At 40.0% G+C, this 13,425-nt stretch overlaps 1 protein-coding gene across 3 annotated transcripts in view; it reads right to left on the reverse strand.

The window, feature by feature from the left end:
• MAP3K15 (mitogen-activated protein kinase kinase kinase 15) overlaps nucleotides 1-13,425 on the reverse strand; it is a 551,607-nt gene that overhangs the window by 34,419 nt on the left and 503,763 nt on the right. For all 3 annotated transcript variants that reach the window (XM_053706395.1, XM_053706394.1, XM_053706393.1), the window contains one exon: nucleotides 8,283-8,490. In XM_053706395.1, coding sequence (XP_053562370.1) covers nucleotides 8,283-8,490 — 208 coding nt within the window. The remainder of the gene's footprint in view (nucleotides 1-8,282; nucleotides 8,491-13,425) is intronic.

Raw genomic sequence — 13,425 nt, forward strand, 5'->3', positions numbered from 1 at the left:
ATTGAAAAATTAAATATGGATACAGCACTCTATCGCCATTTCTCAATTAAACATCAAGGAAATATAAAAGACCTATCATTTATGGGTATAGAGAAAGTAACAAAAAATTGGAGAGGCGGAGACTATATAAACAAAATACGTATCACGGAATCAAAATGGATTTTCAACCTCGACTGCCTTTTTCCAAAAGGATTAAACAACAAGGAGGACCTCTCCCACCTACTCAATATCAGCTGATACCCATAAGGAGTAGCCATAAAACAAAAGAACGGCCTCGAATTCTTATACATATATCCGCTTTTCCTGTAAATTTATAAATACAAAATGATGTTAATCGTTATGAATGAAGTCCAATATTGTCTTATCCTTCCAGATCCACTGTATCATTTAAAGACTGAACCATCTGATGAGTCTAACCATCAAAAATGGAATAAAAGGCTGATATACCCTGCCAAATCCGAAAAATATCTCCATCTCAGTATCCCGGCTCTGATATGTTATAGCATAACACTGATAGCCCAGATTGAGCTTCAATTGCATCAACTCACATATATTATAGTGGGTATCAAGCACACTAAAATTAGTGGTTTAAAAAAAAACCAGACTTGCATATATTCACATGGGACTACTCCTAACCCTATGTTGATTGTCACCAATGTCCTCTTCCTCGACAATCATTTTGCCTCCCATCCACAGTGTCCCCAATATGTCGAATATGTCCATAACCTTAGAAACACACAGGCTCGAACATCAAAATTTGAAATCCAAAGGAAAATAACACTATCGGATCTCTCCACTAAACAACTAAGGATGCCAAATACGATCATCCTATAGTATATAAGGGATACCCACCTCGAGGTCTAAAGGACTACAAGGCTATAGGTTCCCCCTATTTAGGGAACTAATGAACATTATCCCTGTCTTGTCTTATAGTTAGACAAGAAATATACCTGGTGTAAACTAACTATAAGTTACGCAAAACATCATAACTATTAGTTACGCAAAACATCAAGTCTCAATATATGAAAGATGGAATTTCACTTATATTTGGCAGAGTAGGTCATACAATATACCGATATGACTATATGACCAATAGTGACTATATGACCACTCATTTCTACAACTACTGGCACAGATCCTTCATCCATATTTTACAAATACTGAAGTCCGGCATTGTAAGGTTGGATTGAAAAATCCAAAATTATAAAAATTACACAAATAGATAATGATAGCGGGCGATTTCCTGAGTCATAGCGACACTAGATATTTAATAGATCTAAGACATCTGATAATATTATCTGTTCTCCTAATGGAACATACTTTTATTGACATGAAAGGTATAATTCTCTCTCTATCTTCTCTTCATCTATTCCTAACAACGATATCGTAGAGATATATTGGCTTGATATCCCTTAAATAACTGACAGGGCAATTTTGCCTAAGTTTCAGGGGTCCCTGATACTGAATAGGTCTTAAAACAATGACTCGATTTTTCAAAGATAGCATATGCTTAGTAAAACATGTGAGATGTAGCATCCATCCCCTTTTCGGTAACATAAGGTAACATAATTTTTAAATATACAATACGGAACAAATCTCCTCACTTCTTATTACTAGATTTGACAAGATACACCTTCGTACATTAGGAATGAGGAAGGATCTTATTAACCGAGTCAGTGTCATACACACATCCCCTCTGCTATTTTCACCAATAATATATCTCCTGCACACACCGTATCACACAGGAATATAGAGATATGGTTACTATCATTAAGATGTATCTTATCGTTATCATGTTGATAGATTATATAGGTCCTTACATAATCACGTTTCCCCTAGCGATCCATAGTAAAGGGTCAACCCCCTGCCTGTTATATAACAAGAATTTTCTGACGAGACCGCAATGATTAATACAAGGGCCATGAGTGACGTCATGACCAATCGGATAATCAGAATTCGATCGCAAGAAATATTTGTATAAATAACCTCAAATTTCACAATTTATAACTCTGTTTGGAACCAATGGTAATAACTAAACAATGGGAAGCACAAACTAGGTGCACCTGATGATAGGTATAAACATTAGAATACACTGCATACCATGGCAGTTTCACGCCGACCGGAAGTGACGTCACTGCCCGAACGGAGGCTAAGCTGTACATAGTCGGTATAAACTACCTACTAACGGGTCGTTATAACATTTAGATAATATGATAATAAAGGCTCTTATTGTAAGGTAAAAAAGATCACAATTTGGAAAGTATTCCATTCAGATATCATAACACGACAAATAACCGGAAGTGATGAGTAATCTCTTACATCCGGGTCCTCATAGCGTGAACGCTATAAAAGACCACCAGTAAGCATGTAAAACCAGTCTTGATAAAGGCCTATATAAGGCCGAAACGCGTAGACCAGTACTGGTGAGTTTAATTTCAATCTTAGCTGATTGTCTTTGATTTTCTGCACATTGCTGTTTTTTGTTTTTTCCACAGGTTTGTTTGACGAGTTCCTTTTATATTTTATTTTTTGGAGTATTTTCCTCACTCTTGTTTGAGACCGTTGTCTCAATTGCACATCACGCTGCACTAAGGAGCCAGCACTCCAAGTTCCCCATTCTGTCTTTCACTTGGATATAACACTACATTTGATTTTTTCACACCGAATTGTTATTTTATTTTTGCAAACAGACTATAACTAACTGTCTATTTTGTGGAACTATATTGTTTTACCTTCTACACCAGAAAGTTTTTTCTACATCCATTTTTCCTTTTTTTCTTTTGAATATCCTCACTTTTGAATCCCCATTTTTACGATTTTAACAGGAGCACCAGAATTGACATATATAATTTTTGAATAATTTTTGAATATTTTAACTTATTCTTTGATCACTGTTTTTCCCGGAGACACTTATTAGTTTGTCACATTTGGATATCATTTTTGGTCTCACCATACCTCACTGGAGCAGACCATTTTACTTGAACGCTTTGCTATATAAGGACTGCATCAGCCAGTACATATATTTGTACTAGCATTAATCGTTTCAATTGTATTTTAACTGTGGTCTATTGTTTTTATGTTGATTGTATTATATCTCCTGCTATTAACCATGGATCCATGAGAATATGTATATGTATATACTGTTTTTATATTGTTTTTATTAAATGTCTCTATTCTATTAAACAGCTGTAGTACACCTAGCCTCCGTCAGTTGGCGCCCGGGACCCCTCCCACACTTGTAGTTTTTTAGGTGCTAGCTAGGTTTCACCTCTCCCAGGCTAATAGGTGCTTGCTGGCGCTTTGAGTATACCCATCACACAGAACTTCTGAATAGTATTTGTTATATAGAATGTTAAATTCGAAATTTCGAATGTGGACATTCAATATAATTATAAACATTCGAATTCGAAAGTGACATTCGAAAACTGTAAATAACATTAGAATTTAGAATTTTTAAGAATATTCGTTCTTATCGACATTCGGATTTATAATTCGAATTTCGGTAATAACATTCGTTCTACATTCGAAATTCGAAAATTTACACATTCGCCCATCCCTAGTCAGGGGTGATTTGTTAGTATTTTTCATATCCTGTATATTTTATGTGCATTTGCTTTAATGCACAATATGTCGTTTCTATAAATGTGGGGTGTCTCCATTGTACAAGGTATATGGGTTTTTTTCAGAACATTTTGTCTTGAGAAAGGCCTAAGATAGGGCCAAAACGTCGACTTATGATCTTTTGTTTTACGAGTTTGAAATAAAGATTTGAATTTTATCTATGAAGTCCTGTGAGTGCCCTTCTGTGACAAGATTTATATATATATATATATATATACACACACAGGTGGCCCTCGGTTTACAACGGTTCAATTTGCACCGTTTCAGAATAACGCCCTTTTTTTCCAGTCATGTGACTGCTATTGAAAAGCATTGAGCTGAACGCTTGTCCGCTTGTGTTGCAGCAAACACATGCAAAGAAAAGCAAGCCAGACGTGATTAATGGATCAGCTTTCAAAGGAACAAGATCTAGCAGCTACTTCCCTTAGATGCAGACTCACTGTTTGCAGAAAAAGGCAAGTAAAAACTGTTTTTGTTCATTAAACTTAGTTTGATGATGATACAGTCTGTTGTGTGATTAAACACAGGCAGGCTGAAATTTCTCAGTGTATAACTAGACCTGAGCAATGGAGCCGTTTTTAAAGGAACAAGATCTAGCAGCCACTTACCTTAGCTGCAGAAAAATGCAAGTAAAAAAAGGTTTTTCTTCATTAAACTTAGTTTGATGATGATACAGTCTGTTGTGTGATTATTTTGTTTTTCACCATTAAACTTAGATTGATGATGATACAGTCTGTGTTTGTGTGATAATTTTATTAGGTGCGGTTTAGCAAATGTTTTTGTTCATTAAACTTAGTTTGATGATGCTATAATCTATATTATTAGGTTTATAATGCTGTTTAACAGTTAAAGTCTTCATTTCAAAGCTTTAAAAATAATGTATTAGGTGTTACTTATGTCAATTTTGAGAGGGGCCTGGAACCTAACTCCCTCACTTCCCATTGACTTACATTATAAACTGGGTTTCAATTTACAACGGTTTCGATTTACAACCATTCCTTCTGGAACCTAACCCCGGCGTAAACTGAGGGCTACCTGTATATATATATATATATATATATATATATATATATATATATATATATATATAACACACAGAGAAAACCCAGCACTCACAAGCTCTCAGCTAAGATTTAAAAGCAAAACTGGAAAGGTTAGTCACCGCATCTGGCCAAATGGGACAAGCTCAGGTACCACGTCAAGGTCCTTTCCAAATACCTGAGACCCTATAACAGCCACACAATGCAAGCTTTCAAATCCAAACAAACTGAAAACAAAAAAAGGGTGCACAGGAATATGTAATCACCCTAGACATATACAAAACACGGAAGGGAACTGCACTCTCATACCGGACCGGGTACACATCTTATGACCCTGCAACATGCCCAGCCCTGGGTGCCACTGGCACTCACAGGAAGCTGTGCTGTCCCCAGGGCTGGGCACCCAGGGCTGGGCATGTTGCAGGGTCATAAGATGTGTACCCGGTCCGGTATGAGAGTGCAGTTCCCTTCCGTGTTTTGTATATGTCTAGGGTGATTACATATTCCTGTGCACCCTTTTTTTGTTTTCAGTTTGTTTGGATTTGAAAGCTTGCATTGTGTGGCTGTTATAGGGTCTCAGGTATTTGGAAAGGACCTTGACGTGGTACCTGAGCTTGTCCCATTTGGCCAGATGCGGTGACTAACCTTTCCAGTTTTGCTTTTAAATCTTAGCTGAGAGCTTGTGAGTGCTGGGTTTTCTCTGTGTGTTGTATTAATTTGTTTTGTAATTTTCCCTATGGTTCTTGCACCCAGACCTGTCTGGGGTTAACTGCTTGTGGCTCTGGGGACAGCACAGCTTCCTGTGAGTGCCAGTGGCACCCAGGGCTGGGCATGTTGCAGGGTCATAAGATGTGTACCCGGTCCGGTATGAGAGTGCAGTTCCCTTCCGTGTTTTGTATATGTCTAGGGTGATTACATATTCCTGTGCACCCTTTTTTTGTTTTCAGTTTGTTTGGATTTGAAAGCTTGCATTGTGTGGCTGTTATAGGGTCTCAGGTATTTGGAAAGGACCTTGACGTGGTACCTGAGCTTGTCCCATTTGGCCAGATGCGGTGACTAACCTTTCCAGTTTTGCTTTTAAATCTTAGCTGAGAGCTTGTGAGTGCTGGGTTTTCTCTGTGTGTTGTATTAATTTGTTTTGTAATTTTCCCTATGGTTCTTGCACCCAGACCTGTCTGGGGTTAACTGCTTGTGGCTCTGGGGACAGCACAGCTTCCTGTGAGTGCCAGTGGCACCCAGGGCTGGGCATGTTGCAGGGTCATAAGATGTGTACCCGGTCCGGTATGAGAGTGCAGTTCCCTTCCGTGTTTTGTATATGTCTAGGGTGATTACATATTCCTGTGCACCCTTTTTTTGTTTTCAGTTTGTTTGGATTTGAAAGCTTGCATTGTGTGGCTGTTATAGGGTCTCAGGTATTTGGAAAGGACCTTGACGTGGTACCTGAGCTTGTCCCATTTGGCCAGATGCGGTGACTAACCTTTCCAGTTTTGCTTTTAAATCTTAGCTGAGAGCTTGTGAGTGCTGGGTTTTCTCTGTGTGTTGTATTAATTTGTTTTGTAATTTTCCCTATGGTTCTTGCACCCAGACCTGTCTGGGGTTAACTGCTTATGGCTCTGGGGACAGCACAGCTTCCTGTGAGTGCCAGTGGCACCCAGGGCTGGGCATGTTGCAGGGTCATAAGATGTGTACCCGGTCCGGTATGAGAGTGCAGTTCCCTTCCGTGTTTTGTATATGTCTAGGGTGATTACATATTCCTGTGCACCCTTTTTTTGTTTTCAGTTTGTTTGGATTTGAAAGCTTGCATTGTGTGGCTGTTATAGGGTCTCAGGTATTTGGAAAGGACCTTGACGTGGTACCTGAGCTTGTCCCATTTGGCCAGATGCGGTGACTAACCTTTCCAGTTTTGCTTTTAAATCTTAGCTGAGAGCTTGTGAGTGCTGGGTTTTCTCTGTGTGTTGTATTAATTTGTTTTGTAATTTTCCCTATGGTTCTTGCACCCAGACCTGTCTGGGGTTAACTGCTTGTGGCTCTGGGGACAGCACAGCTTCCTGTGAGTGCCAGTGGCACCCAGGGCTGGGCATGTTGCAGGGTCATAAGATGTGTACCCGGTCCGGTATGAGAGTGCAGTTCCCTTCCGTGTTTTGTATATGTCTAGGGTGATTACATATTCCTGTGCACCCTTTTTTTGTTTTCAGTTTGTTTGGATTTGAAAGCTTGCATTGTGTGGCTGTTATAGGGTCTCAGGTATTTGGAAAGGACCTTGACGTGGTACCTGAGCTTGTCCCATTTAGCCAGATGCGGTGACTAACCTTTCCAGTTTTGCTTTTAAATCTTAGCTGAGAGCTTGTGAGTGCTGGGTTTTCTCTGTGTGTTGTATTAATTTGTTTTGTAATTTTCCCTATGGTTCTTGCACCCAGACCTGTCTGGGGTTAACTGCTTGTGGCTCTGGGGACAGCACAGCTTCCTGTGAGTGCCAGTGGCACCCAGGGCTGGGCATGTTGCAGGGTCATAAGATGTGTACCCGGTCCGGTATGAGAGTGCAGTTCCCTTCCGTGTTTTGTATATATATATATATATATATATATATACACATATATATATACACACACAGTATATCTTGTTATTAGCTTACACCAGATATCTTCGGCTAGCTCCCAGTTGTGCATTACTACTTCTGACCCTACTCTTCAACAAAGGCCACCAAGAAAACTAAGCAAACTTGATAACAGTGGTAAACTGGAAAGCTGTTTAAAAATACATACTCTATCTAAACCATGACATTTTAATGTTGAATGAATCATATTAGATACATGATATAACAGGAAAACCTGATAAAACACCAGAAAACAGTAACAGGTGTTTCAAGGGCAACAATTTTCACAAACTTTCATGGATGCAAATGTTATGTGTTTAAAGAGAAAAAAAAAACATGTTAGCTAATAGGCTTTAATATTGATATATAACGACTACCTATAGGATATAAGCATAAATAAATGCATATATAAACTTTAAGGGCTAGGTTACAAGTGAAGTGCTAATTTGCCCATTTGCGGGTGCTCAATAAATAACCAGCCATTACAAGTGGCTGGTTATTGCTACCGCGATCTCTGGTTAATTTCTAAAAGTGCCCGAAATGCTCTCAAAATAGAGGGTATTATAGTTTTTTTTATAAACAACTGCACTAGGTTTTAAGGGTTTAGAATTGGTGGGTGTGGAGTGTTTACATTGCGGTCGATGCGAACTATGTGTTCCCTGTAAATATATCCTTATATACATATACATTTATGTGTTAATATGTGTATATAAACATATTAACACATAAATATATATGTATATAATCATATACAAATATATTTACACTTTGCTGTCATCACTGCACTACTTAACCCCTTTGCTGCATAAGATGTCTCACGGCATTAGAATGAGGCTCCCATAGGAGACTATAAAAGCGTGCTCTCGTGAGCACAATCCTTCCTATTGCTGTCAACTTGTAATACCAGCGCACATTAGCGTGCACTGGTATTACTCTGTGGAATGGATATTTAGCCCTCCACTTGTAATCTGGCCCTAAATGGCTGTATACAGACAGTGGTTTTGGTAGGAATCCCCAGAAGCATTTACCTGTTTGTTTCTTGTCTCAATTTACCCAGCTGTAGGTTGAGCTGCTGGCTTTGTGACTCATGGGAAACAACCGAGTTGAGTGTGCTTACGCCAGATGTCCTTGCAACCTCTTCAGTGCCATTTTGTTCCACTGGTTGGTAATCTTCATCTTCCACCTCCTTATCCACTCCTTCGCTCTCAGAGGCAGGTCCCAGGTGAGCTCTAAGCTCTAAAATTAAAATATAATATTTTTAAGCAATCTATGACCACATAAGGAGTAAATATCTACATATATAGCAATACTAAATTCATTGTTTTTGTCTTGACTGTGATATGTTTTTGGCAAATATAAGACACTATTATGAAGAACTTGCAGTGTATATTGCTATGCCCATACACATACTGATATATGTGTAGGTTGTGATATCTTGTATTGAATCAGCATAAATGTAAAGTTAGAAAGAAGCAATAACATATTTTATACGATATGCCACAGTCACTATTTGAATTAAAGGTGACATATTTCTTCAGGGATGAAAGCAAACTTTTATTTCAACCTCTGACCTACGTCTCTATACTCCTGTTAGCTCTATGTCCCACTCCCGCCTCCAAGACTTCGCACGTGCTGCTCCTGTCCTCTGGAACTCTCTACCCCGCTCCATAAGACTGTCTCCAACCTTGTATAGCTTCAGACGCTCCTTGAAAACTCACCTATTCAGAGAGGCTTACCATCTCTCCTCCATCCCTCATCCGAACCAAACTAATACATAAACTGCCTGACTCACTGCTGCAACTACAACCGATGTGATTGTACAACTTTGTCATTGTATACCCCTATCACAGTGACGTGCAGTAATAGGAGGCAGGGGAGGCAGTGCCTACCCTGTCCAATCAGTGAAAAAAGATTTAAAATAATATTTATTAAATTAAAAAAAAGAAGTATTTTTTGGCTTTTATTTCTTTAGCCACGCCCACCCCTGCCCCAAGGGTACCCCCCCCCACGGCGATTACCCACGTCATCATTATTTTATTTGTACTACTGCGCTTGCGCTGCCAAATTCAGCATCCATTATTGCGCAATTAGGAGGCAGTGTGCCGGTCCGCTGTCCTCCATTAATTGCGCAACATGGATCTGAATAACTTCCACTGCTTACTTAGCGCTAGCGCCACCCAGTGGTGTCTCTCCGACCCCTCTTACAAGCTCCAATGGAGGCGGTTCTCAAAACCGCCTCCATGATGGAGCTAGATCCCTCAGCCAATCAGCTTCAGCACTGCCGGGAAGGCGTACCTGCTGGGCTGCTGAGTGACAGAGTGACACACTGTGGGTCACGTGACATCAGACTTCAGGCGGGAAGAGACTCTCAGTAAAGGAGCGGGAGCTGCTGCTGACTGTGTGCAAGTGCGTGCCCTCCCTGTGCTGAAATGAAAGCGCTCAGCTGCGGTTGTGACTAGTGGACTAGACTTACTGGACGGACTCGGTCCTGGAGGACTGTGGCTTGTAAGTATTTACTGCATGCGCCATGCAGGCTTTTTTCAGAGAGGAGGGCTGTGGTTGTTGGAGCAGGGGCCAGGGCAGCCATGCAGCAGCAGGTAGGAGCTGCGTTTCCCTGTAGACTAGACACCGCTGCTGTCTTGAATCAGAGACAGCATGTCAGATAGGAGTTCCGTGTAGGCTCTAGCCTCTGTGTATCAGGTTGAGGTTCCATATAGGCTCTAGCCTCTCTGCATGCTAGCTCTGATGGCAGCATTGCGATCACGTTTCAGGATTGGACTGAGAGTAAACAAAGATGAGTGTAGAACGTAAAAATCAATTAATCTAAATAAAATAGATTATTTTATTTTAATGAATAACAGGGGATAATGTGAATGTGAATCATTTGCTAAAATGCTTGCAGCTATAAAGAGGTTTAATGATTTGGTCTTTGAACATTAATATTTTATTTCTGATTTCGTTTTTGTTTGTTTTTTTGTCCAGCAAATAAGGTTATTCTTTCTGTAGTTTATAATCTAATCCTGAAACTCTGAGATTGTAACTGTCAGCATGGGATCTACCATCTACCCCTGATGGAATGGAGGATTGTTCTTGCCTTAGTTTGTGGTAGTTAAACATGTGATTAAAATGGGTTCATATTTGTGAACATAGTTTATTGCATTGAGTCTGAGAAAACCTGTTTGGAGAGCTAATCTAACTGATTGAAATAGAGGCCACAGAATATTTGTATAAAAATATTAAATTTAGTTTAGTAAATTATTTTCTGCTAATATAGAATAAACTTAATTAACTGTAAATATTGCACTAAATTATGTCAATGTAAGATTTTGTCCCAAACCTCTAAGGTGAATTGCCCCCTGCATCTACAATTCCCATAATGCTGCGGGATTTGAGGTTAAGGCAGAGAACCAAACCACTTATGCAGCAAAAAAATAAAAAATTTACACGGCAGTGATAACAGTAAAGCATAAAATAATATAATTCTATTCTAGAGGTGTCAGTGTATGTGTGTATCCTCAGTCCTAGAGGTGTCAGTGTATGTGTGTATCCTCAGTCCTAGAGGTGTCAGTGTATGTGTGTATCCTCAGTTCTAGAGGTGTCAGTGTATGTGTGTATCCTCAGTCCTAGAGGTGTCAGTGTATGTGTGTATCCTCAGTCCTAGAGGTGTCAGTGTATGTGTGTATCCTCAGTTCTAGAGGTGTCAGTGTATTTGTGTATCCTCAGTCCTAGAGGTGTCAGTGTATGTGTATATCCTTAGTTCTAGAGGTGTCAGTGTATGTGTGTATCCTCAGTCCTAGAAGTGTCAGTGTATGTGTGTATCCTCAGTCCTAAAGGTGTCAGTGTATGTGTGTATCCTCAGTCCTAGAGGTGTCAGTGTATGTGTGTATCCTCAGTCCTAGAGGTGTCAGTGTATGTGTGTATCCTCAGTCCTAGAGGTGTCAGTGTATGTGTATATCCTCAGCCCTAGGTGTGTCAGTGTATGTGTGTATCCTCAGTCCTAGAGGTGTCAGTGTATATGTGTATCCTCAGTCCCAGAGGTGTCAGTGTATGTGTGTATCCTCAGTCCTAGAGGTGTCAGTGTATGTGTGCATCCTCAGTCCTAGAGGTGTCAGTGTATGTGTGCATCCTCAGTCCTAGAGGTGTCAGTGTATGTGTATATCCTTAGTTCTCGAGGTGTTAGTGTATGTGTGTATCCTCAGTCCTAGAGGTGTCAGTTTGTGTATCTTTAGTCCTAGAGGTGTCAGTGTATGTGTATATCCTTAGTTCTAGAGGTGTTAGTGGATGTGTGTATCCTCAGTCCTAGAGGTGTCAGTTTGTGTATCTTTAGTCCTAGAGGTGTTAGTGTATGTGTATATCCTTAGTTCTAGAAGTGTTAGTGTATGTGTGTATCCTCAGTCCTAGAAGTGTCAGTTTATATGTATATCCTCAGTCCTAGAGGTGTCATTTTGTGTATTCTTAGTCCTAGAGGTGTCAGTGTATGTGTATCCTCAGTCCTAGAGGTGTCAGTGTATGTGTGTATCCTCAGTCCTAGAGGTGTCATTTTGTGTATTCTTAGTCCTAGAGGTGTCAGTGTATGTGTATCCTCAGTCGTAGAGGTGTCAGTGTATGTGCATATCCTTAGTTCTAGAGGTGTTAGTGTATGTGTGTATCCTCAGTCCTAGAGGTGTCAGTGTATGTGTGTATCCTCAGTCCTAGAGGTTGTCATTTTGTGTATCCTTAGTCCTAGAGGTGTCAGTGTATGTGTGTATCCTCAGTCCTAGAGGTGTCAGTGTATGTGTGTATCCTCAGTCCTAGAGGTGTCAGTGTATGTGTGTATACTCAGTCCTAGAGGTGTTAGTGTATGTGTGTATCCTCAGTCCTAGAGATGTCAGTTTGTGTATCCTTAGTTCTAGAGGTGTTAGTGTATGTGTGTATCCTCAGTCCTAGAGGTGTCAGTGTATGTGTATATCCTTAGTTCTAGAGGTGTTAGTGGATGTGTGTATCCTCAGTCCTAGAGGTGTCAGTTTGTGTATCCTTAGTCCTAGAGGTGTCAGTGTATGTGTGTATCCTCAGTCCTAGAGGTGTCAGTTTGTGTATCCTTAGTTCTAGAGGTGTTAGTGTATGTGTGTATCCTCAGTCCTAGAGGTGTCAGTTTGTGTATCCTTAGTTCTAGAGGTGTTAGTGTATGTGTGTATCCTCAGTCCTAGAGGTGTCAGTTTGTGTATCCTTAGTTCTAGAGGTGTCAGTGTATGTGTGTATCCTCAGTCCTAGAGGTGTCAGTGTATGTGTGTATCCTGTGTCCTAGAGGTGTCAGTGTATGTGTATATCCTTAGTTCTAGATGTGTCAGTGTATGTGTGTATCCTCAGTCCTAGAGGTGTCAGTTTGTGTATCCTTAGTTCTATAGGTGTTAGTGTATGTGTATATCCTTAGTTCTAGATGTGTCAGTGTATGTGTGTATCCTCAGTCCTAGAGGTGTCTGTTTGTGTATCCTTAGTTCTAGAGGTGTTAGTGTATGTGTGTATCCTCAGTCCTAGAGGTGTCAGTTTGTGTATCCTTAGTTCTAGAGGTGTCAGTGTATGTGTGTATCCTCAGTCCTAGAGGAGTCAGTTTGTGTATCCTTAGTTCTAGAGGTGTCAGTGTATGTGTGTATCCTCAGTCCTAGAGGTGTCAGTGTATGTGTGTATCCTCAGTCCTAGAGGTGTCAGTGTATGTGTATATCCTTAGTTCTAGAGGTGTTAGTGTATGTGTGTATGCTCAGTCCTAGAGGTGTCAGTTTGTGTATCCTTAGTTCTAGAGGTGTTAGTGGATGTGTGTATCCTCAGTCCTAGATGTGTCAGTTTGTGTATCCTTAGTTCTAGAGGTGTCAGTGTATGTGTGTATTTTGTTTTCATGATTCAGATCAGGCATACAATTAATTAGAAAATTTACAAATGACATATTATTTAATTTGCTTCCTTCTCATGTTATCCTTTGCTGAAAGGTTTATCTAGGAAAGTTCAGGAGCAGCAAAGAACCTAGGTTCTTGCTTCTGATTGGTGGCTGACTGCATCTATATACCGTTTGTCATTGGCTCACCCATGTGTTCAGTTAGAAACCTGTAGTGCATTGCTGCTCCTCAACAAAGGATACAAAGGGAATGAAGGAGATTACATAAAGGAAGTTAACTGGAAGGTAGTTTCAAATAATTGTAT

Source organism: Bombina bombina, chromosome 3, assembly GCF_027579735.1.
Source record: "Bombina bombina isolate aBomBom1 chromosome 3, aBomBom1.pri, whole genome shotgun sequence".
Lineage (NCBI taxonomy): Eukaryota > Metazoa > Chordata > Amphibia > Anura > Bombinatoridae > Bombina > Bombina bombina.